Source organism: Saimiri boliviensis, chromosome 11, assembly GCF_048565385.1.
Source record: "Saimiri boliviensis isolate mSaiBol1 chromosome 11, mSaiBol1.pri, whole genome shotgun sequence".
NCBI lineage: Eukaryota > Metazoa > Chordata > Mammalia > Primates > Cebidae > Saimiri > Saimiri boliviensis.
Window position 1 is genome coordinate 1,240,225 of NC_133459.1, and position 23,559 is coordinate 1,263,783.

At 59.5% G+C, this 23,559-nt stretch overlaps 1 protein-coding gene and 2 pseudogenes across 10 annotated transcripts in view; 1 reads left to right on the forward strand and 2 right to left on the reverse strand.

The window, feature by feature from the left end:
• The window catches only part of PRKCZ (protein kinase C zeta), a 124,640-nt gene extending 104,168 nt beyond the window's left edge, over positions 1-20,472 (forward strand). For all 10 annotated transcript variants that reach the window (XM_039473470.2, XM_039473469.2, XM_074379939.1 and 7 more), the window contains 8 exons: positions 3,691-3,777; positions 5,639-5,774; positions 5,847-5,934; positions 7,326-7,445; positions 8,128-8,207; positions 8,598-8,687; positions 19,693-19,808; positions 20,021-20,472. In XM_039473470.2, the coding sequence (XP_039329404.2) occupies positions 3,691-3,777; positions 5,639-5,774; positions 5,847-5,934; positions 7,326-7,445; positions 8,128-8,207; positions 8,598-8,687; positions 19,693-19,808; positions 20,021-20,108 (805 nt within the window). In that variant the 3' untranslated portion in view covers positions 20,109-20,472. The remainder of the gene's footprint in view (positions 1-3,690; positions 3,778-5,638; positions 5,775-5,846; positions 5,935-7,325; positions 7,446-8,127; positions 8,208-8,597; positions 8,688-19,692; positions 19,809-20,020) is intronic.
• On the reverse strand, positions 17,196-19,334 carry LOC141580193 (uncharacterized; annotated as a pseudogene).
• On the reverse strand, positions 19,691-21,304 carry LOC120366099 (uncharacterized; annotated as a pseudogene).
• Between the last annotated feature and the right edge of the window lie 2,255 nt (positions 21,305-23,559).

Consider the following 23,559-nt stretch of genomic DNA (forward strand, 5'->3'; position numbering starts at 1 on the left):
TGGTGCACACCTGTAATCCCAGCACTTTGAGAGGCTGAGGCTGGAGGGTCACTTAAGGCCAGGGGTTCGAGACCAGCCTGGGAAATATCTCGAGACCCCATCTCTACACAACATTTAAAAATTGGCTGGCATTTAAAGATTCACAGGTGCGAGCCTGTGGTCCCAGCTTCTCAAGAAGCTGAAGCGGGAGGATTGCAGTGAGCCATGCTCGCGCCATTGCATTCCAGCCCGGGTGACAGCGGGATCCCATCTCAAAAAAAACAGCTCTGAGGTGCCTCCTGCCTCCTGCCTGGGCTCTGGTCGATCCTCTCCCTTTGAGTGTGGTGAATGCAAACGTGGGAGGAGCATGGTGAGTGTGGCTGCCGGGACACGGGGGGCAGCCCCAGCCCCCACCAGGCCACACTTCCCAGCATCCCTTGGGGTTGGGACTGCACATGACACCAAGAGGCTATGGGTGAAGCCACATGCGCCCCCCTGGCCTGGCCTCAAGCTCCTGCCTGAGAGCCTCTACGCAGAATGGCGCCTGCGGGGCACCCACGTAGGCCGAGCCTGTGAGGAGAGGAGCAGGCTCAGTGCGTGCTCAGCCGTGGGTGCTCAGCCGTGGGTGCTCAGCCGTGGGTGCCCAGCCGTGGGTGCTCAGCCGTGGGTGCAGGTTTTTTGTCCCAGCAGCTGCTCAGCCTCTGCCACGCAGAGTTGCCTTCAGAGTGAATCGACACCAGATCGTCTGGGTGGGTTTTTGCTCTGAAGAAATGTCAAAAGTAGCATTAAGGTTTTATCTGTACACACAAACCCGTGATTGTGGCTTAAGCAGTTGCAAATTAAATAAATTTCTTCCTCAGCATGCTGCCTGGGTCCCAGGCCTCGGGCAGAGAGAAACGGCTTTCACCACAGTTCCCGAGATGGGTTTTTCTCTGGAGAGGAAAGGAAGCAGCCTGCGCCTCTCCTCTCTGTGTTTAAATGTCCTCCAAATTCTCTCAGCTTCCTGAGGCATTTTATTACTACATTTCTCTAGAATTCCTGATTTCTTTATTTTCTCTGCAAGAGGCCCTGTCCTGTGGGCTGTGATCAAGTGACGAATCCACAGCAGCGGAGGAGGCCCTTCTGGGCGCATGCAGCAGTGCTATTGGGTGACCATGTTCCCTCTCGGGGTGGGGGGTAAGGTTGGAAGGGACCAGCGCCCATTGGAGCGTGTAACTCTCAGTGGCGAAAAATCTGCAGTGAGATCACCCAAAGGGTTTTTGTGTTTTTCGTATTTTTATTTTTTATTTTTTATTTTTTTTTTGAGACGGAGTTTCGCTCGTGTTACCCAGGCTGGAGTGCAATGGCGCGATCTCGGCTCACCGCAACCTCCGCCTCCTGGGTTCAGACAATTCTCCTGCCTCAGCCTCCGGAGTAGCTGGGATTACAGGCACGCGCCACCATGCTCAGCTAATTTTTTGCACCATTAGTAGAGACGGGGTTTCACCATGTTGACCAGGATGGTCTCGATCTCTCGACCTCGTGATCCACCCGCCTCGGCCTCCCAAAGTGCTGGGATTACAGGCATGAGCCACCGCGCCCGGCCGTATTTTTATTTTTTGAGACGGAGTCTCGCTCTGTCACCCAGGCTGGAGTGCGGTGATGCTGTCTCAGCTCACTGTACCCTCCACTTCCCTGGTTCAAGCAGTTCTCCTGTCTCCTGAGTAGCTGGGATCACAGGCACACACCACCAACCCCGGCTAATTTTTGTATCTTTAGTAGAGAAGGGTTTCACAGTGTTGGCCAGGCTGGTCTTGAACTCCTGACCTCAAGTGATCTGCCCCCTCCCTCAGCCTCCCAGAGTGCTGGGATTACAGGTGTGAACCACTGCACCTGGCTACTCTAAGGGTTTTGAATAAATTCTTTCTTAATTAGCTGGGCGTGGTGGCGCGTGCCACCCAGTAGCTGTAATCCCAGCTACTCAGGAGGCTGAGGCAGGAGAATTGCCTGAGCCCAGGAGGCGGAGGTTGCGGTGAGCCGGGTCGCGCCATTGCACTCCAGCCTGGGTAACAAGGGCGAAACTCCGTCTCAAAAAAAAAAAAAAAAAAAAAAAAAAAAAAAAAAATTCTTTCTTAAAAGAAAGAGTTTGCCGAACTCTTAGGTCTTGAGTGACCTCCAGGGGTCAGCGGCCTTCACAGAGCCTCCTTCCCCGTGGGGTTGGCATTACTGAACCGGTTCCTCCGCAGAGGCGTCGAGGCCGGTTCCCGGCACACCGAGGGCTGCTCTGTCACGCCGTTTTGTTTATACCGAGGATTGGCAAACGTTTCTTTAGGAGCCCAGTGATAGGCATTTTCGGCTTTGCAGGCCACAGGCTCTCTTTTAGTGACTCCCTCTGCCACGATGGCCCAAAAGTAACCACAGATAGGTGGTGTGCAAATGAGCATGGCTTTGTACCAATAAAACTTTATTTACAAAACAGGCAACAGTGGACCAGCGAGTCCCCAAGAGCGAGGGCAAGGTTACCAGAGAATTTCCAGGCGCGCCCATTGGAGGCAGGGGAGACAAAGGCGAGGGCTGGAGCCTTGAGCTGCTCCCCACAGGCACGGACGCCGTTGGCCAGGTGGATGCCTCCAGCTCCTCACTCGGTGCCCAGGGCTCTTTTGATGTTTAGGAGTTTGTTTCTAATCGGAAACTTCACGGATGATTTGCAGCCGTTCACAGGCTCTGTGTAAACTGCCCTCTGTCCTCTCTGGCGTAATCCCGGGAGCTCGTGGAGGGCAGGAGCGGGGACAGGTGCCTTGAGGTGTAACAGCTTGTGTGGGATCGAGGGGAACGGGCAGATTCACTACACGCCTCCCTCGTCTGCTCCCCGCTCCACGAGGGGCAGCCAGGAGCAGCTGGTCTGAGGCAGATAAACAATTCAGGTGCTGGAGGAGCTGCTGGCCTAGAAACCCGAGAGGTTCCCGACACAGGGTGTTTCTGGGAGACTGCGAATTTAATTTTGAAAACTGAAAGACCCTAATAGAAAAGAAACCACGTGGCTCAGTCCCTGAGACAGGAGCGCCTGCATGGTCCTGACAACATCCACAGATATCTTAAAATCCTACCATCATGTCCGCGAAACTGGGATGCCACTTCCTGCCTGCCTCTCCCTGACCCCAGCCTGTCTGCTCAGAGGACCCCTCAGTCCTCCCGCGGGGACAGGCTGGGGTCAGGGAGAGGCAGGCAGGAAGTGGCATCCCAGTTTCGCGGACATGATGAAGCCAGGCCTTGAGACCACCCCACCCCGGGCCTGCAGGGCTGTCCCCAGGCAGGGAATTACCTCAGTCACTCCAGCCTGTGGCAGATCCTGTCCCAGCCCCCGGCTCTGGTCCAAGCCACCTCCACTCCTACCTGGTGACAGGCCACCTCCTTCACTCTGGGGCCCACCCATACTTCGCTCCCCAGCTCCGCACAGCACGGTGGCCAAGAGCAGAGGCCGTCCAGGCCCCGTCTGACTCCCTCACCTGCCCACCGTGCAAGCCGCCCTGCAGCCCATCCCTGCCAGACCCTTTCTGCCGCCAGGGTGGTCCCGCTGCTTTTAGCTGTCCCAGCCCTCCATGCTCCAGGCCTCTGCAAGATGGAACCTCCGGAAGTGTTCGGACCCATGCAGGCTGCTTCTGTGGGGCATTTGTCTAAGGAGCCCACCGTCTGCCACGGTGACTGCAGCCTCCAGCGCCTCTCTCTCCACAGGCTGTTCCTGGTCATTGAGTACGTCAACGGTGGGGACCTGATGTTCCACATGCAGAGGCAGAGGAAGCTCCCTGAGGAGCACGCCAGGTAGGCGGTCTCAGACGGGGCCCGGTGGCCGAACCCAGAGGGGGCCGGGTGGGCGTTCCTGGAGGGGGCCAGGGACCTTCTCCAGGGGTCAGTGGGGAGCTCAAGGGAGGGAGGTCCGGGGAGGATGGCAGAGGTGCCACGTCCCCCGCAGTGTGACACATTCCACAGTTGCTCCAGAGTCTCAACATTCGGGAGGGTCTCCTGAGTAACGGTGCCTCAGAACCAGTGTCCCTGCCCCTGCCCCTGAGGCAGCGCTGTGCCTCATCCAAGACAAGTAGGCTGTCCTGGGACCACGCTGTCTTCACGATGGCTCTGTCCTGGTTCTGCCCTTCGCCCCGTTTGTGTTCACTCAGCATTAGGAGCAGAATGAGAACGGTCTCTTTCTAGAGTGACCTGAGACATTCCTTCCTGCCCTCCCTTTCCTCTCTGATGTCTTCGGGCCTCCCCCGGCAGCCGAGGGGCCTCCAGGATGGTTCGAGGGCTTATTTCAGCTCCTTAACCTTTCGTAGCTTCTGTGGTTTCTCCTTTTCCGCATTTCCTTACTTAAAAACGTTCCGTGCAGTTTTATGAGTCACAGTAGATCCTTCTGGGGACAGTGGGTGATACATTGGAATGGCGCACTTCCCATGACCCTCGCGTTAAAGGTACACACAACGTAAAAGGGCATTTGGGGCGTGGAGTTCAGTGGCGTGGAGCACCCCTCCTGCCCTGCGGAGGCCCCCGTCTCCAGAGCGCCCCCTTCCCTGCTGAAGCTTGGCCGTCACACGCTTCTTCCCGCCCCCCGCATCCTCACCCCAGACGGGCACGTCCCACATTCTGTCCCTCTGATTCGGGACTCTTAGGACTGCGTGGGAACAGGACTCCCTCTCTGTTCCCTGCCCCAGTTCCACGTCCTTGCCCAGGCAGGAGCATCCCATGTTCTTTCTGTCCCTCTGACTCGGGGACTCTAGGGACCTCGTAGGAGTGGGTTCACAGTGTCTGTCATTTGATTTCCCTGAACGTGGCATCCTTGGGGTTCACGCATGCTGTGGCCCGTCTGAGAATTGCCTTCCTTTTTTAGGCTGGACAGTGCCCCTTTGGGTGGAGGGATCACCCTTTGCTTATTCTCCATCCCTCGGGGGCATTCGAGTGGCCTCCATATTGGCCACAGTGAACAGTGCTGCTGTACAAATGGGTATAATCTCTTCAACTGCTTCCAGTTCTTCTGGGTACACACCCAGAAGTAGAGTTGCTAACCACATAATAATTCCATTCTTAGGCTGGGGCGCAGTGGCTCACGCCTGTAATCCCAGCGCTTTGAGAGGCTGAGGTGGGAGGGTCACTTGAGGTCAGGAGTTCAAGATCAACCCGGCCAACATGGTGAAACCTTGTCTCTACTAAAAATACAAAAATTAGACGGGTGTGGTGGCAGGTGCCTGTAATTCCAGCTACTCAGGAAGCTGAGGCAGGAAAACCGCTTGAACTCGGGAGGTGGAGGTTGCAGTGAGCCAAGATTACGCTGCACTCCAGCCTGGGTGACAGAGCGAGACTCGATCTCAAAATGAATAAATAAATAAATGTGGAATTATTTAATGTTACTATTTAATAACGGTGATCTCCCCACTCCTCTGTGTGTGGAAGCCGCCACGTCGCCCTGTGTCTTGGACAGCAGGCCACCTGAAGGCACGCGGGCTGGTGCCCTGGAGCTTTCGTTGGCATTTCCCTTCCTGGCCCCGTGCAGTGCACTTGGAAATGCTGGGCCTGGTCACTGAGAGGATGCCGGGCCCGTGGTGGGGCAGGCGGGAGCATGTGGCCCCCAGCTGGAGCTGCTGGCACAGCGTCTGGCACAGGCGCTGCCCCATGACGGCGTCCCCGCCCACAGGTTCTACGCGGCCGAGATCTGCATTGCCCTCAACTTCCTGCACGAGAGGGGCATCATCTATCGGGACCTGAAGCTGGACAACGTCCTCCTGGACGCGGACGGGCACATCAAGCTCACGGACTACGGCATGTGCAAGGTGTGTGCCTTGGGGCACCTGCCCACGGGGTCGGTCTGCGGGAACCGCCTCCCGATAACTCTGCCCCCACAGGAAGGCCTGGGCCCTGGAGACACGACGAGCACTTTCTGCGGAACCCCAAACTACATCGCCCCCGAAATCCTGCGGGGAGAGGAGTACGGTGAGTGCTGCTGCCCCGTCCCCTCTCAGAGCATACGGGGTGAGGCGGCTTCGGGCTGGCCCAGCAGCCAGGGAGAGCTTTCCTTGACCGTCTTACACCCAGAATCCACAGCCCTACCTTTTTCCCAGCCGGAAGTCATCATCTGGCCTCAGTCCCTATTTGAATGCTTGAAAACCTCCCGTGTCCACCTGAGCGGCCCCTGGGGGAGGTCACAGGATTCCTCCTACCAAGGAGCCGCAGGGGAACAGGGAAGGGAGAGACGGGGAAGGCAAAGCCAGGCTGGGGCAGGACCCGTGCGGTGCCTGAACCCTGTGCTGTGGCGTGGCGGGCTGGGGGAGAAGCAGGTGTCTGGGGTGCGTGGGGGGAGGTGGGTGCAGGAGCGTGTGGACAGGACCCCACAGCCTCTACAGCTGAGGGTGCCACGCACGCTGAGTGTTTCTGCTCTTCTCCCCTCCCTGGGTGTGAAACGGGGACATGGTGGGCACGCGTGTGCAGTCCTGTGTGTGTGTGCCGGTGTGTTTTGCTGAGTGTTCATGTATGTGATGTGTGTGTGTGTGCACGCGTGTGCCCTGTACACACCCCATCCACTTGTGCATCCTGGAGTTTTCAGTGAGGCGTGTCATGCGCGTGCCTTCACACATTTTTACACATTGTTTTGCTATCACACGGAGGGTGGGGTAGGCAGGGTGGGCAGGTGACTCGCCCCAGGATAGCTGGGCTCCCCAGCTGCCGCATGGAAGTCTCAGTAGCCAGAGGATGACAGACAGCAGACTGGAGGCCTGGAGCGGAGTCTAGAACCCAGCCCAGGACGGGGATCCCGTGTGCGATGGTGGCAGCGTCGCACCTCAGTGGGGAGCAGGTGGACTTCTGGGGACCCGGGGGCGCTGCCATCCTTGGGCACAACTGGGCAGGGTCTCCTACCCTCGTTTACTGAAACATTCCCAGCAGCCTGCTGGAACATCTCCAAAAAGCAAAACGACTGTGGAAGAAGACACGGGAGGATTTCCGTTACTGTAGAGAAGGGCTGCTTCCAGCTTAGTTCTGTAAACGCAGACACGAGGGGCGGGCCGTCTGCAGCTTCCACCAGGGTCTCACGGCTGTGTGGTCACAGGCACCGCAGCAGGACCCACAGCCCAGAGACAGCCTGGGAGACCTCCACGGTGTCAGGGACAGGGAGGAAGATCAGGTGCCCGGGACGGTGGCAGGGAGGCCGGACTGCCGGGCCGAGCTGCCGGTTCTTCTGGGAAGTAGAAGTCACACGCGCCTGTGTGCTGCCCGCTCAGGCCTGGCTCACAGTCATGTTGACTGGGCATGAAAACCAACCCCAGCCGGGCTCACCCTGCCACCGGCCCACGTGGCGCCTGTCAGGTGATGCCGTGTGCTCTCCCCAGGGTTCAGCGTGGACTGGTGGGCGCTGGGCGTCCTCATGTTCGAGATGATGGCCGGGCGCTCCCCGTTCGACATCATCACCGACAACCCGGACATGAACACAGAGGACTACCTTTTCCAAGGTTCGTGCCCGCCTGCGCTCACCCTCACTGCACGGCTGTCTTCCTTCCGTTTCAGAGGCACAGGTGGTGGAGTCCTGGGCTGGGAGTCACAGTGCCACACAGCCCACCGGGGACCATTCCTCCTGGCCGGACCCGGTTACGTGCTGCCCACCGGGCTGTGCACATGGGAGCGTGGCCATGGTTTGGGGTGACTGCACCACACTCGCTCTGGGTCAGCAGGAAGGAGAACCTGTCTCGATTCAGCTCATGCTCTCCCCTGCCCTGGTCAGCAGCACAGCCCCTGCCCCCAAAACCCACAGTCACCATCATGGGCTCCTTCCCAGCTGGAGGCCCTGGACCAGCTCCCGGTCCAGAATTCAGGGCTGGGGATGTGGGGTCCGGGACCGCAGCTGTCTCAGCAGTGCCCTCTGGTGGCCAGCGTGCAGGGACACCCACGTACCTGCTCTCTCGGGGTTGAGGAAGGGGAGCTGCTGTTTCACGCCAGACCCTGCGTGTAACCGGGAGGCCCAGGGAGGACTCAGCGGGACTCCGGGTTCTACATGTTGCTGGTCCGTAGGAAGGGAGGGGGTCCCGGGGCCCCAAGCCTGAGCTCCCAAAGCTCCTGCTCAGAAGCGGAGTCCGGGCGGCGCTGTGCAAACCGCACATGACACAGGAGAGTCCTCACCAGGCTCTGTCCTTTCAGTGATCCTGGAGAAGCCCATCCGGATCCCCCGGTTCCTCTCCGTCAAAGCCTCCCACGTTTTAAAAGGATTTTTAAATAAGGTACGTTTCTGGCCACGCTGACAAGCTATCGTCTGTGCCTCTGTCTTGGGGGCAGCGCCCGGTCACGGCTCTTGGCCGTGTTTTCACATCGGCTGCTGCGTGTCGTGCATGTGGGTTGATTTTCTGCTTCGGTATTTGAGCTCTGTGTTCTGTGAATTGCCTGTTTTTATTCACACCTAACAATGTAAAACGAGAGCAGACGCCCAAGGAAAACGGAACAAAGCTGACCGTGTCGGGGGAAGTAATGTTCAGTAAAGGAGACATCTGATTTCCACCGGGTGGGTCAGAGCGTCGGGGAGGGTTTGTCAGCGCTGGGAGCGGCACTGTGGGGAGCGAGTCGTGGGGCTTCCAGGGTGGCTGACTTGTCCTTGTTTGAACTCTAACCTCCAGGATCCCAAAGAGAGGCTCGGCTGCCGGCCACAGACTGGATTCTCTGACATTAAGTCCCACGCGTTCTTCCGCAGCATAGACTGGGACTTGGTAAAGCATCGTGAAGCCCATTCACACCCCACCCCCACCCCAAGCCCCACCTCAACCGCAACCCCAAACCCACCCAACCCTAATACCCACCCAACACCGACCCCAAACCCAACACCCCCAACCCAACCTCAATATCCATGCTAACCCCAAATCCACCCAACTCTACCCCACTGCCAACCCCACCTCCCACCTCGCCCACCTCAACCCCAATGCCCACCCAACCCCCACCCCAAACCCAACACCCCCAACCCAACCCAATATCCATCCATGCCAACCCCAAATCCACCCAACTCTACCCCACTGCCAGCCCTTCCTCCCCCACCTCAACCCCAATATCCACCCAACCCCCACCCCAAACCCAACACCCCCAACCCAGCCCCAACCTCCAACCCTATCCCAACCCCAATATCCACCCCAACCCCTACCCCACTGCCAACCTCACCTCCCACCCCAACCCCGATATCCATCCAACCCCACACCCCCAACCCAACCCCACCCCTCCAACCCCCCACCACTCCAACCCCCACCCCTCCAACCCCCCCACCCATGGTGGACAGGGTGGGGGCCGCGTGGGTGGGGTGGGTTGTGTGAGCTTGTGCACCGCCAGGGTGATCTTTGGCATGGCGCACCTGCATGGAGAGCCAAGGCTCCTGTCTCCCAGAAGGGTCAACTGGGACTGGGGGGCTGCCCTCCAGGGCCCCTAGGAGGAATGGGGAGACACATTTTGTTCTTAGGAGCCAGGAGAGTGAGGGGCCGGATGAGCTCGGCCCATAGCGCTTCCCGATGACCCCTGGCTGTGCTGGCTCGGAGCCAGTGGCTCATGCTTCCTGGCCTGGGACCACACTGCCTGTTGGTTCTACAGGAGCTCTGATCCTGGGTGCCACTCTAGAGAAGGGCGTTTGCTGTGGTTTTGTGGCTAGGTTTATCAGCAGTTACTGGACAGGAGCAGCAGTCACAGCATTCACAGCTTCAGCTTTAGTACCAGGGTCCCTGGTATTGAAGGAGAACGAGCCTGCAGGCAGTGTCGGGCGTACTCTGGTGGATTTAGGAATCTGATTTCAGTGGTGCACGAGCAGGACGCGATCGGTAGGAACTGTACTTTGAGTTCGGACCTTTCCTGGCTGGCTGCATGTGGTCAGTACTCTCCTGTGACGAGCGGTAGTGACCACAGCCCCCGGGGGCCGCATATCAGGAGGGGGCCCGATGCTCCAAGGGGCTCTGTGCGCAGGGGCTTTTGCCGGAACGTGGGCTGGCGTGTCTGGTAGGTTAAGGCAGTGAAGGCCACGCGGTGTCGCTTGTGGGTCAGTGTAGGAAGTGTGCGCTCCGCCTGGGATGTTTCCGGCGTACAGAGGCTGATTGGGAGGTGACCCCTTCTGAAGCTCAGGAGCATCTGTGAACTTTGTTTCCAACTGTGTAAATGGTTGCAGAGCTGCTGAAGTAAAACCTTTAAAATCCACTCTTTGAGGGAAAAAAACAGATTGGCTAGCTCATCAAGTGCATTTTGGATGAGTTTGAAAGGGATCAGGAGAAAGTGGGGAAGGAGCTCCCCTTCCCCACCCCACCCCCACTTTTCCAGGCAGCCCCTTGGCCAGCGTGGGAGGTCACCCCCCAGCCCCTGTGAGCAGTGGGGACCCTGGTCCACATGGCCCAAGTCACTTTCTGGCTGAAGGACTTTCTTTGCATGTGTGGGACTGTGGGGGAAGGTGTGAGGAGTGAGGTGGTCAGAATGTGCGCCTGCCCCAGAGCAGCTGGGCTGCTACAGAACCAGGACAAGGCCACTCGGTCATTTGGTTGTCAGATGCACACAGTTAGAAATGTTTTGAGCATAGGACCTGCTACAGAATCAGCTTCACAAACTCTTTGTTTAACCTCATGCCGCTGGTCACACAAGGAAGAGGAGTTCTGTGTCTGGTTCTGAACCTCATCCCATGGCCCAGGTGCCTGCCAAGCCAGGATCACAGGTGGTGTCCCCACCTCAGCACCGTCTTTGGCTCAGGCACACCTGGCCTAGTCTCTGATCCACACACTTGGGTCCAGGTGCCAGCTGGCTGAGCCTGTGGCAGGTGCGTAGTAGGATTACATGGAGAGCCAGCACCCCTCCCAGCCACCTCCCCTCACCTGTCTCAGCTCACTCTTCCCCATGCCTTTCCCACCCTCTCTTCCAAGCCCACCTTGTGGGCTCCTCTAGCTCCGTGAGATCCTGCAGCACCATGGGCTCCTCTAGCGCTGTGGGCTCCTCCAGTGCTGTGGGCTCCTCCAGTGCTGTGGGCTCCTCCAGTGCCGTGGGCTCCTGCAGCGAGCCCTGTGGGGTCCTGCAGCTCCGTGGGCTCCTCCAGTACCGTGGGGTCCTGTAGCGCTGTGGGCTCTTCCAGCACCGTGGGGTCCTGCAGCTCCGTGGGCCCCTCCAGCACTGTGGGCTCCTGCAGCGCCGTGGGCTCCTCCAGCGCCGTGGGCTCCTGCCGCACCGTGGGGTTCTCCAGCGCATGGGCTCCTCCAGTGCCATGGGCTCCTGCAGCTCCGTGGGCTCCTCCAGCGCCATGGGCTCCTGCAGCTCCGTGGGCTCCTCCAGCGCCGTGGGCTCCTGCAGCGCCGTGGGGTTCTCCAGCGCATGGGCTCCTGCAGCTCTGTGGGCCCCTCCAGCGCCGTGGGCTCCTCCAGCGCCATGGGCTCCTGCAGCACCATGGGGTTCTCCAGCGCGTGGGCTCCTCCAGTGCCGTGGGCTCCTCCAGCGCCGTGGGCTCCTGCAGCGCCGTGGGCCCCTGCAGCACCGTGGGGTTCTCCAGTGCGTGGGCTCCTCCAGCGCCATGGGCTCCTGCAGCGCTGTGGGCTCCTCCAGCGCCATGGGCTCCTGCAGCGCCATGGGGTTCTCCAGTGCGTGGGCTCCTCCAGGGCCATGGGCTCCTGCAGCGCCATGGGGTTCTCCAGCGCGTGGGCTCCTCTAGTGCCGTGGGCTCCTCCAGCACCGTGGGCTCCTGCAGCGCCGTGGGGTTCTCCAGTGCGTGGGCTCCTCCAGCGCCATGGGCTCCTGCAGCTCCGTGGGCTCCTCCAGCGCCGTGGGGTTCTCCAGCGCATGGGCTCCTGCAGCGCCGTGGGCTCCTCCAGAGCCTGATCCTGGGTGCAGCCTTGGTGTCCGCCGGGCTCCTGATCTTGTGTCTCAGCCACTCTGGCTTTACCGGAAGTGGATGGATGAGTGCAGATGACCGCCTGCAGAGTGACGGGCTCCTTCTCTTCGGAGCACTCAGTTGAGCATGAGTCTAACCCTACCCTAGCTGGAACTCAAAGGGACCACGAGGCCACCCTTGGCCTTTGGCTGGGAGAGGTCTGCGTCTCTCTGCCGCGATCGCCAGGTGACTCACGCTCACCACGGCTGTCTCCCAGAAGGCCTTCAGCGGCCCTGGGTCCTACCTGGGTCCCACGACTGCAGAACTCCCACATGGGCGGCGTTCCGTTACCCTGCTTCTTCCTGGCTCTGCGGGTCCCACGACTGCATCCCCATGTGGGGCAGCGCCCACGACTGCAGAACCCCTACCTGGACAGTGTCCCATTGCCCCACTTCTTCCTGGCTCTGCGGGCTGCGTTGCGACTACCGTCCCCGGCCTAAGAGGCTGCAAAGGGCTTGCCACCAGCCACCAGCCCTGCTTCTACTGCCTCCTCACCACCCATCAGCTCTTGTGGCTTCTAGGAAGAAGTGTGGCTATTTTGGCCAGATTGGTTTAGCTGGCTAACAGGGTTGGGGTGCACCAGGTGATCTTGGCAGAAGGTGCATGCTCCCCACATTCACCCAACGTCCACAACTCAGTGGTTTTGAGCAGTCCCAGAATTACATGACCATCACCTATATCACTTTCATCACTCATCGCCCCATACCCAGAGGAGACCCAAACCCACTCCAGCCTCTTCTCTCACCCTGCAGCAGCCACCCTGCTGGGCTCTACAGCTCTGCCTGGTCTGGACGTGTCATGGAAAGGGACCTGGGTGCACCGTGGCCTTCCACTCCTGCCCCTCCCCTCAGCCTTGTGTCCACAAGGTGCACCCAAGCGGTAGCACGTGGCACTGCCTCCTCCACCCTGTGGCTGTACCCCAACCGCTGCGTGGACACCGCGTCACACAGCTGCCCTCAGTGGACACCGGGTGGGCTCCACCTACTGGCCATTGTGAACTGTGCAGCCTTGCACACCTGTGAACCGTTTTTGTGTGGACATGTGTTTCTCTGGGGCAAATGCATTTCTGTGTAGATGTGTTTGCATTTGGGGCAAATGCGTTTCTGTGGACGCGTGTGCGTTTCTCTGGGGCAGATGCGTTTCTGTGTGGACGCGTGTGCGGTTCTCTTGGGCAGCTGCGTTTCTTTGTGGACGTCTGTGCGTTTCTCTGGGGCAGATGTGTTTGTGGACGCGTGCGTGTTTCTCTGGGGCAGATGCTCAGAGCACAGTTGCTGGTCCACTGGTCTTGGTCTAGCTTTTCAAGGGGGCTGCCTCTTCCTGCAGCGCTGCTTTCTGGTCACTTTGGGGTCCCTCAGTGCTGTGCTGGACCCAGTTCCACGGGCTGTAGTGGGCACAGCATGAGAATGGCCCCTTGGTGGGTGTCAGCTCCCTGTGGGAATGGGGCAGGCACGAGGCCTTGGTCCCCACGTGTGGACTCAGGGTCTCCTTCTCAAACTTCAGGAAGGCGGTGGGAGCAGCGGGGTGGATGGTGAAAGCACATGGTGCCTGCCGCGCCCCCCAGGGTCCGAGGGTAGAGCTGGGACGGGGTTACAGTCACCCCCGAGCCGCCCCAGCCCCTCCTTGCCTACCCCTAGCACTGCTCCGTCAGCGGCGACCACTGAGGTGTGCAGCACCGGGTCCCTACCCCTGCTTTCCTCCTGGAGCCAGCCCTCCTGCCCCCTGCCCTGGAGAAGAGAGACCTGTCCGCTGAGGGCCCGCCCACCAGCAGGGCAGATGCACCTTCCTTACCCCGAGTACCAGGAGGTGGGACCTGTTTCTTCGTCTCATCGGGGGCTCCCATGGACTGTGTTCAGACCCCACCCTCTGCCGGGTCCAGGCGCGTCCTCAGTCTCCTGTATCCCGAGCCCTCCGGTTTGTCTGGGAGCAAAGGCCATGGGGAAGTTGCTGGGTCCATCCTGGGTGAGCATTGAGTGATGGACAGGCCCATCCTGCAGGAACTGGGTCCTGACAGCAGGTCCTGGACTGCTGGCTGGGGCTGCCACTCTGAGAGGGTCCCTGTTGCTGCGGGACCCCCAGTGCTTGGTGCAAAGGCCGAGGGTTTGCGGAACACCTGACAGGTACTCCTTGTGAATATCAGGGGTCTGGGATTCGAAGCGCTGGATTTCCCACAGTGGTCCCAGCCCCCCACGGATGTGAACGCGGGTGGCGGGTTAACAGCTGAGCCACCACCTGCTGCCCAACCCCATGCGTCCAACGTGGCTGGGCAGTGCTGCGCCAGCTCGTCTCCCCACGGATGGAAATGTTGGCGTGGTGACAGCCGTTCCTCTTGAGAGTCGTTTGCTGCCACGTGGTGGGGAGATTCTGCCCCTGAGCCAGGAGCGCTTCAGCTCCCACCCCCATCACGTCCATGATGTGGGTCCAGGGCTGCCAGTGGGAGGCTCCACGGAGGAGCAAGGACTCTGATGCTTCGTGTCACGGGAGCTTCGGGACTTTCCCACACGTGACAGGCACATTCCTCGGAGCTCGGTGGGAGGAACCCAGCTACTTCATGTGCTATGCAAAGAGCCGGTGACAGAGGAGGGGAAGACGGGAAGCTGCGGAGGAGGATGGGTAACAGGAGGCCCACAGAAAGGACGCCTGGGCCTGGGCAGCGGTGGGACCGGGCGGGAGGCTGCTGTGGGAGGCCTGGGGCGGTGGAGGCTGTCAGGAGCAGGGGTCACAGCTGCAACTTCACAGGGAGGGGTAGGCCCCACAGCTGGGCTGGTGCCGGCCCCGCTACCCAGGGGCCAGTTTTATGACCTGTGTGGCCATAAAACTCTCATGCCTGGAGTGTGTCGAAGGCAGCAGTGCCCTGGCCTGGCCACCGTGAACCCCTCTGTCCTGCCGTGGTGTGTGGCACAAGGCAGGTGTGGTGTATCCAGCTGGAGCCTTGAGTAGTGGAACCTCAGCCGGGATTTAGGCCTGTAGGGCTGTTGGGCCCCACAGGGTCGGGGGGTGTCCCTTATGCTGTGCCGAGGTGCAGGATCCGAGAAGTAAAGAGACAGGACACTGAAGAACTGGAGAAGAGCATCTGGACTCGGGGGCCACGCCACCTGTGAGCGGAGATGAGCGAGAGCCCCAAATGCCCAGAAGCATCTGTATTTATTAGGTACAAGCAGCGGGCAGGGCCGTGAGTGAGGTCATCATCTGTAGGCTCAGTAACAGGGCATATATAATCACATAAGTCACAAGCCAGGGGGCCACCCAGTTATGTCACCTGGGCAGAGAGGTGGGCCGTGCGCAGTAGGGGGCCGTGCTGTGTGCAGTAGTAGAGGGTCCTGAACAGAAAAGGGGTCCAGCCCCATTAGGTCACCGAGGCAAGGAGGTGGGCTGTGTGCAGCAGGTGTCGTGCGCGACACTTCTTACCTGGGGGCTGGAGGCTTCAGAGGGTTTCCAATAGAAGGATGCTGTAAGCCAGTGCAGTGGGGGCTGACAGACGTGCGCTCTTCTCGAAGGTATTTATGGGAGGATGATTTGAGCTAGCACAGAAGCGAGAAAAGGCTGACAGGGTGTCCAGCCGCCGTGACTGGTCACACCAGAGGGTTCTTCTCCCTCCGTTACTTCCAGGATCTCAGGCCTGAGGCCGACTTTCCACAGGAACTGGATGCAAGGTGCTACAGCTCCTGTCTCAGGAGGAGAGGCTCCTGCTCCAAGCCTGCCGTACAGCGTGTGCCCTTTCAGGCGGGGCCGCCGCCGCCTGGGTCTTTGGTCCTCGTCCTGGTCTGGCTGTTTTCCCATGTACTGCTTCTGCTCTGGGACTGCTCTGGGCATTCCTCCTACTACAGACGACGATATGGTTATATAGGAGGATTCTATAAGTCAGCACTAAATGTGTCGGTACAGCTCCGACTACAATACCTATATGATTATATAGAAAGATTATATGGGACTAAGTATAATTATATATATAAGCTACTATATAGGAAGCAGTGAGTTATATGATTATATAGAAAGATTACATGGGACTAAGTATAATTATATATATAAGCTAGATATAAGTAAGTGGTGAGTTATGCTTCAGGCACTAACTATGCCTGGGGTTTGCATAGTTCTCCTTCCTCAATGCCCTGGGGGGTTGTTACGCACAAGGCCGACCTGAGTGTGTTTATGAAAATGCATGTGGGGACCAGCTGCAGACACACGGACGACTCACACACACACACCCGGACACCCAGACACACGGACGACTCAGACACTGACGACCCAGACACACGGACGACTCAGACACTCGGACACGCAGACTCACGGACGACCCAGACACACGGATGACTCAGACACTGGCGACCCAGACACATGGACACGCAGACTCATGGACGACCCAGACACACGGACGACTCAGACGCACGGATGACCCGGACACACAGACAACACGGACACACGGACGACTCAGACACGGATGACTGGGATGCACAGACAGCTGTGTGCCGTGGCACCCCCCGGGCACTGCCTCCTGGGCCCAGCCCTGCCTCTGGTGGCCGCCAGGTGTCACCGGTCATCACCCCAACAGCGCAGGGTGGTCTCGGGAGCCTCCTGCATCATTGCCAAGAACTGGCTCTGGGCTGTTTCCATGTGGCCAGCGACTTTGACCGAAGCAGCCTCCGGCGTGCTGACCCCTTGGAGGCCTGCAGGGCCCGTCCATGCTCTGCCAGGTGGTGCCCAGCCCAGCCCCCCAGTCCTGCTGCTTCACCCCACCCCACCCCTGCCACCCCCACCAAGCCTCCAGTGTCTTGCCCGGCCCTACGGACAGCAGTGTCCGCCTGTGTCCAGAAGCTTCCTCCCCTTCAGCCTCCTTGGGTGTTGTGACCCCTCTGCGGTCCCCAGCACATGGGACACATGCCCACGCTGGGGCCTTTTTCATGACTGTGCCCCGCCCACACGTCCTCCCCAGGCCCCAGTCCTCGCCTCCCTCAGGCAGCCCCATCGACGCAGGGCAGATGCCCTGTTGTATCTCAGCTCACTGCTGTGGTTACAGCCATAGCCCCTATGGCTCCTGCTACTGCCAGAGTCCGACTCAGGATCAGTGTGCACTCAGACGCACTGCCCCGAGAGGTCAGGGTGCCTGTGGCTGCGTGCAGGGGGCGGCGCTGGGAAACCGCGTCAGGCACCATGGGCCCCAACCTGTAGCCCGCGTTCAAGCTGAAGAGATGGCCACTGAGGGCTTTTGAGCAAGAAGAGGCAACGCTGGCCCCTGGGGATGCCATCAGGGAAACAGGCCACCTCAAACTCGGAGCAGAGAACCGGTGGGGCCGGGGGCCGGAGGCTGCATTTTTCACCTGCTCCGTGCCCAGCCCTGCTGCTTACGAAACGGAAGCAGCCCAGCACTAAGGGAGGGAAAGGCGTTTGGGAAGTGCTCCCTTTTTTTCACACTTTATCAGGAAACGTTTCTTACTGGCAAAGAATACAGGTACCTGATGAATGAAGGGGGTGTCCTGTCCCCACAGCCCTTCTGTGTGCACCACCACCTACGGGGACAGCCCTGTCCCTCCCTTTGGCTCCTCGGCACAGTCTCCTCTACCCGGTGGCCTGGCTGTGGAAGCTGCTGTGGCCCAGCTTTCAGATGACCGCAGCCCTCACCCGTGTCCAGCCTTGCGTGCAAAGGATTTGTCTGTTTTTGTGACATCCTAGTAGATGTCACGTTCGTAGAATGTATGTGAGCATTTCTTTGTAAGTTCCCAAAAACCTCAGGGTTTTGTCCACGATTCCATTCCCAGTTCAGCTTTTGTCGTCGTTGTTCTTGACCGCCCTGAGCCTGCAGTGGAGAGCAGGGGTGCACCGGCAGCCTCCAGCCGAGGCCCAGGCCCAGGCCCCCCTGCCCTGCATCTTCCCGCCAAGCAGCACCTGGTTTTGGAGGTGGAGGCCTAGATAGGCAGAAACAGGTTGATTCCAGCTTGAACAGCTGGAGAGTCCCGAGGGCGGGGTCCGTGTGGTGCCAGTGTTGATATGCTGGGGTGTGTTGCCCTAGCAGGTGGGGTACCTCGAAAGCTAGGCCATATTGGGGGCATTTCTGGGCTTGGGAGCCTTGGCTTTCCCAGGGGGAAGGTGGTTGCTGGGTGCCCTGCGATCTGCCCATAAGCTGGGCTGTTGTGCTTAGTCAGCAGGGAGATAGGAGCCTTGGAGGCTGCATTTTTCACTAGCCGCACCCACCCGGCCCCATGCCTGGCTCCAGGCTTCCCAGGGAGCAGAGCGGACGTGATGCTCTCCCCTCAAGCCTGGTGAATGGTGGCTCCACCAGGCTGGGCTCTGCTTACAGCTGAATCTCAGCCTTGAGCAAGCCGGGCCTGGCACAGGAGCACACACCTAAGGGGAGGGCCAGTGAGCAGGTGAATGAGCGTTTGAGGGTGGGTTGCAGTGAGTGAGCCAGTGAGTGGGCTGGAGAGCCGGGGAGTAAGAAAGTGAAGGAGGGAGTGGGTTAGAGAGCGAGGGAGGGAATGAATGAGTGGGAGTGGGTTAGAGAACGAGGGAGGGAATGAATGAATGGGAGTGGGTTAGAGAAGAGGGAGGGAATGAATGAGTGGGAGTGGGTTAGAGAGCGAGGGAGGGAATGAATGGGTTAGAGAGCGAGGGAGGGAATGAATGGGTTAGGGAGTGAGGGAGGGAATGAATGAGTGGGTTAGAGAGTGAGGGAGGGAATGAGTGAATGAGTGGGGTGGAGAGCGAGGGAGGGAATGAATGGGGTGGAGAGCGAGGGAGGGAATGAATGAGGGTTAGAGAGTGAGGGAGGGAATGAGTGAATGGGGTGGAGAGTGAGGGAGGGAATGAATGAATGAATGAGTGGGATGGAGAGCAGGGCTGGGGGGTGAGTGAGTGAACACCTCGGTCTTTGGTGCTGCTGGAACCGTGTCTGAGCCTGGGTAATTTCCAGGGAGCGCAGGTCTCTCTGCTCTGGAGGCCGGGAGTCCCAGGTCATGGTGCCAGCAGGCTTGGTGTCTGGCGATGCCAGATCTCTGCTTCCAAGGTGGCGCCCAAACACTACAATCCCCGGAGCGGGGGGAGGAAGGCCGCCTGCCCCTCCCATGCCCTCTCCAGCTGCAGGAATCCTTGGTGAGGGTGGGCTCCAACTCCCACTCTGTTAATCTGGGGAATGAGTTTCTCATGGGGAATCGGGCGCATTCAGATCCTATTGTGGGAGAGTGGGAGGGCGTGGCCATGTCGCTGGGACGTAGCCGTGAGGGGGGCTAAGGGCTTTCGCTGTCCTCGCCCGTGTGTGTGTGGTGGCGTTCTGCCCTCCCCGGTGTAGACGCATCACCAAGGCCTGGTACGCAGCAGCCAGAAGTGAGCCTTGTACCACGGCCCAGGCCCGCCTGCCTGGCTTTCTCCTGCAAGCAGCACCTGAGACTCTGAAGTCGCTGCCTAGATACACAGAAACGGGCCAGCAGCAGGCTCCTGACAGACGGGTCCGTGGGGTGCTGGCGTGGGCAGGTGCCGTGGCCAGGTCCCGCACCTTCATGGTCAAGGGTTCCAGGATGCCGTCAGATGGCTTGTTTGGCCGGTTAGTGTTGGTGCCCCTCTGAACAAGGACCCCCAGAGTTAGGGGAGGTCTCACATGGGTACCCGGGGGTCCCGCTCCATCCCACATGTGGCCAGCGTGGCCCACACTTCCGGCATTTTTCAGCTTAACACTTTTTTTGACTTTGGATATTTCCTATATTTTGTGTTGTAAGAAAAATCACTCAGCATTCAAATGCTAGGCAGATTGAAATGCTGAGTTTCTTACTATTTCATTTTGTGATTCAAGTGTGTGCAAAACACCGAATCTGTAGGGGTGATGGCCGCGTGGAGCTGACTTCTCGCATTGCTTTTCCCAGCTGGAGAAGAAGCAGACGCTCCCTCCCTTCCAGCCACAGATCACGGACGACTACGGTCTGGACAATTTTGACACCCAGTTCACCAGCGAGCCCGTGCAGCTGACCCCAGACGACGAGTAAGGCCCACTGGGGGTGGGGAGGCAGGGACCCTGCAGGGGCCGCACCTTGGGCAGCTGTTGACCCGGCCCGCCCTTGACGCACACCCGCCTGGCATCATCTCCCCAGTGGGCGTGGTGGAGGAATCTTAGGTGAATGTGACTCCCCCCGCTCCCCCGCAGGGAATGAACACACGGTCACCCCCGCCTTCCCCCACCCTTCCTGCCCACAGGGATACCATAAAGAGGATTGACCAGTCGGAGTTCGAAGGCTTCGAGTATATCAACCCGCTGCTGCTGTCCACGGAGGAGTCCGTGTGAGGCTGCGTGGATCTCTTGTGGACACGCGGGATTGACCCTTTAACTGTATCCTTCACCACCGCATCTGCATGCCAGGCTGGGCACAGCTCCAAGGGCAGCTGGGGACGGACACTCACGCCGAGACTGCGGAGGACGTCGCAGGCGCTGCTGGGGCGGGACGGCCCCTCGTGCCTGGGCCCGGCAGGCCACTCCATGCCAGGGGAACTCGCTGCTGCGCCCGCGTCGCGGCGGACCGTGGGACCCTGCCCAGGGGCTGTCGGAGGTGCACGTCTTCCGTGGAAACACAGCTCCGTGCGCCGACCTGCTCCGCCAGGAAAGCGAGCGTGTAGCGTCCCGAGGAATAAAATGTTCCGATGATGTCGAAGCTCCTCTGATGCCTTTTTTCCGTGAGTGGCGCCTGCCCCACGCTCAGACGCATCCCACATGTAGGGGGGCAGTTCAGGAGCCAGCGGGACATGGCGGGGCGGGGGTCTCAGTGCCTGTGGGGACCCGCTGCGGCCAAGAACTGTACAGATCTGCCGTGTCTTACGTTCCGGTAAGTCCCTGTCGTCTTCTGCAGCGCGTGGGCCCAGCCACTGGGGCCTGAGGGTGAAGTGACACCTTAAGCAGGGGCGGCTGGGCCACCCAGCCCACGGGACCCATTCGGGAACCAAATCATAGCAGTTCTAACACGTGGCTCACCAAAGCACAGTAGACCAAAAGAGGAAAGGAAAACTAAACATTAAACCCGCGTTTCTGACACTCCACTGTGCCTGCGTGATGCCTCGGGCGACGCCTCTGAGTTTTGGAAAATATTCTCGCCTGTCGCAGGTACTCAGAATTAGGGAAAACTGAAAGGTGTACCTGTGACGGGCCCCAGCCTTAAAGCTGAATGATGACCCTGCAGACGCCCAGAAACACACGCATTTCCCAGCAGAGCGGCCCCTGCTTCCGGGGTGGCCCCCGTGTTCCCGCTCCCCAGGCAAAGGGACAGCTGCCCAGGTGCCAGGTACCAGGCGTGGCTGAGCCGTCTTCTGGGCTCCCTGGGTTAGAGGGGGTCACAGTACCCCCTCTAAGTGAGGCCTGGTGCACAGGTGTGGGAATTGCCACATACCCCTCAGCCAGGCACAGAGACCCCAGGCCTCTGTGACTTGGGGCCACCACACCCCATGGTGCGGCTGGTGGCTTGGGGAGGAGAGGATGAGGAAAATCTCAAGTCAGAGGTTGGCACCGCACCTCCAGGCCATAGCTGGCAGGTGAGCCTGGCCACCCCCGACACACTCAGGTTTCTCAGGGTGCTGCCAGTGCCTGCACTGAGCACAGCATCATGGATTCTCACCTGGGCCCCAGGTGCTAGGACAAGAATGCCAGCTCTGGGCGTACTGCTGGCCCCTTGTCCGTCCCCACGGCCCGAGACCCTGGCACCCCGCCCTCCCAACCTTAGCTGGTGGGACTTAACTCCAAAGATGGAGAATGAGAAACCCCAGGGCAGAGCCAGGAGCCGACGTGGGTCTCACACAGGTGTCCCAGGCCAGCGTGGGATGTCCAGCCAGTGGGGCCCGGCCTGTGGCCGCTGCGTCACACCTGCTGGAGTGGGGCTGCCAAGACCCCACCCTGAGTGGGAGAGACCCCAGTGTGTCCCGGAAGAGCTCAACAAGCAAACCGCCTTCCACGAACCGCCTCCATTTGTGAACCGTAACGCCAGTGCCCAAATTCTGCTGTGTTGCTGACAGCATGCAGGTTAGCAGGTGGGCTGCTCTTGTACAAAATGTGTGAATAGTGCTGTGCCCGCCACAGGGAGGCTTTTATATTCAGTCACTTGTTTTATAAATTAAAGTGAAGGATGTGCTGAAGTGTGGTTTGAAGAATCCTGGTATTTGCCAGTGGCTCCGGCCACAATGGTGTGTCTTTTGGAAGTGGTTCCTGAAAACTCTGGGGACTCGGGGGCTGCACGGTGGGCCTGCGTGGGCGCGGTACGGGGCGGCTGCCTGTGGACTCGTGGCTGGCCAGCTCCTGTGGGTGACACTCCCCTCCGACGGCCAAGGTCATTCGAAGTCTTGCACATCCTTTGAAGACTTTAATGAAGATGCTTATATTATTGTACTTAAAAGCAGGTGTTTCCAAGAAGCAAAGGTTTTTGAAGCCTTCTTTTGTTTAGATGGAGTCTCACTCTGTCTCCCAGGCTGGAGTGCAGTGATGCTGTCGCGACTCACTGTAGCCTCTGCTTCCTGGGTTCAAGCGCTTCTCCTGCCTCAGCCTCCCAAGTGGCTGGGATTACAGGTGCCCACCACCATGTCCAGCTAATTTTTTGTACTTTTAGTAGAGATTGGGTTCCACCATGTTTGCTAGGCTGGTCTCGAACTCCTGACCTCAAGTGATCCACCCACCTCGGCCTCCCAAAGTGCTAGGATTACAGGCGTGAGCCACCGCGTCCGGCCTGAAGCCATTTTCTTAAGTAGGCTTATGTCAGGGCAGGTTTAGGCTCCCACCAAAATGAGCAGAAGGTGCAGAGTCCCCCTGCGGCCCTGCCCCGCCCTGCCCAGCCTCCCTCACCGGGGCGCACTGCTGACAGCTGCCAGGTGCGTACTTGTCATCACCCCGCACCCAGAGTCCCCGCCAGGCTCACACTGCACCGTCAGTCCCATGGGTGTGCACAGCCCTGACTGTGGATTCACTGCTGTGGGGCCACAAGGACCCGCGTCCTGCGTCCTCCCGTGCCCGCCTGCGCCTCCCCGCCCCTGCACCCTCTGATGTGTTTGGTCCTCATGGTGTTGCCCTTTCCAGGACACCCTAGGGTTGGAATCGCAGTGTGCAGCGTTTTCTTTCCCTCAGTGATGTGTGTTTATGGTCCCGTGTTTTTCGAGGCCTATCTGTAGCTGTGATTGAAAGGAAAATACAGATGTCTGAGTGTTCATCTTGGGTTTCCACACATCCGCCCCCAGGCCTGTTCCCTCAGCCACCGAAGACGGGGGTCAGGGCTGAATCAGCAGAGGCCGGCTCTCTAGAACCAGGGGGCTGAGCAGCAGTGGACAGGAAGCTCCCTGAGGACGCCGGTCCCCATGCTCCGCCCGCACGGTGAGCCAAGCAGACAGCGGCTGACAGGTCTGCATGAGCCACTGCTGCTCTCCTTCCCCAGGAACTCCGCATTTCAGAAGAAGCGGCCTCAAAGCCCCTGGCAGGTGGCGATGAGGCCCTGGAGCCCCCATGGAGTCTCGGCTCCTGCAGCCCTAACACATGACCATGGACCTGGGGCTTCAAGCAGACTCTGGCTCCAGAGGAGGGCCCTGGTCCGGCCTGTGTCCCCCGGGTCTCCATTATGGGGCCCTCATCTCACAGGAGCCATCGCCCCGACCTCCTGTGCCGCCACCTGGTGAGGATTTCAACCCGGGAAGGGGAGCTCCTGGCACGCAGCCTGCAGCACACGGAGCAGGGGCCTGCCTTTCTCGCAACTCGCTGCAGCTGCAAGTTCACA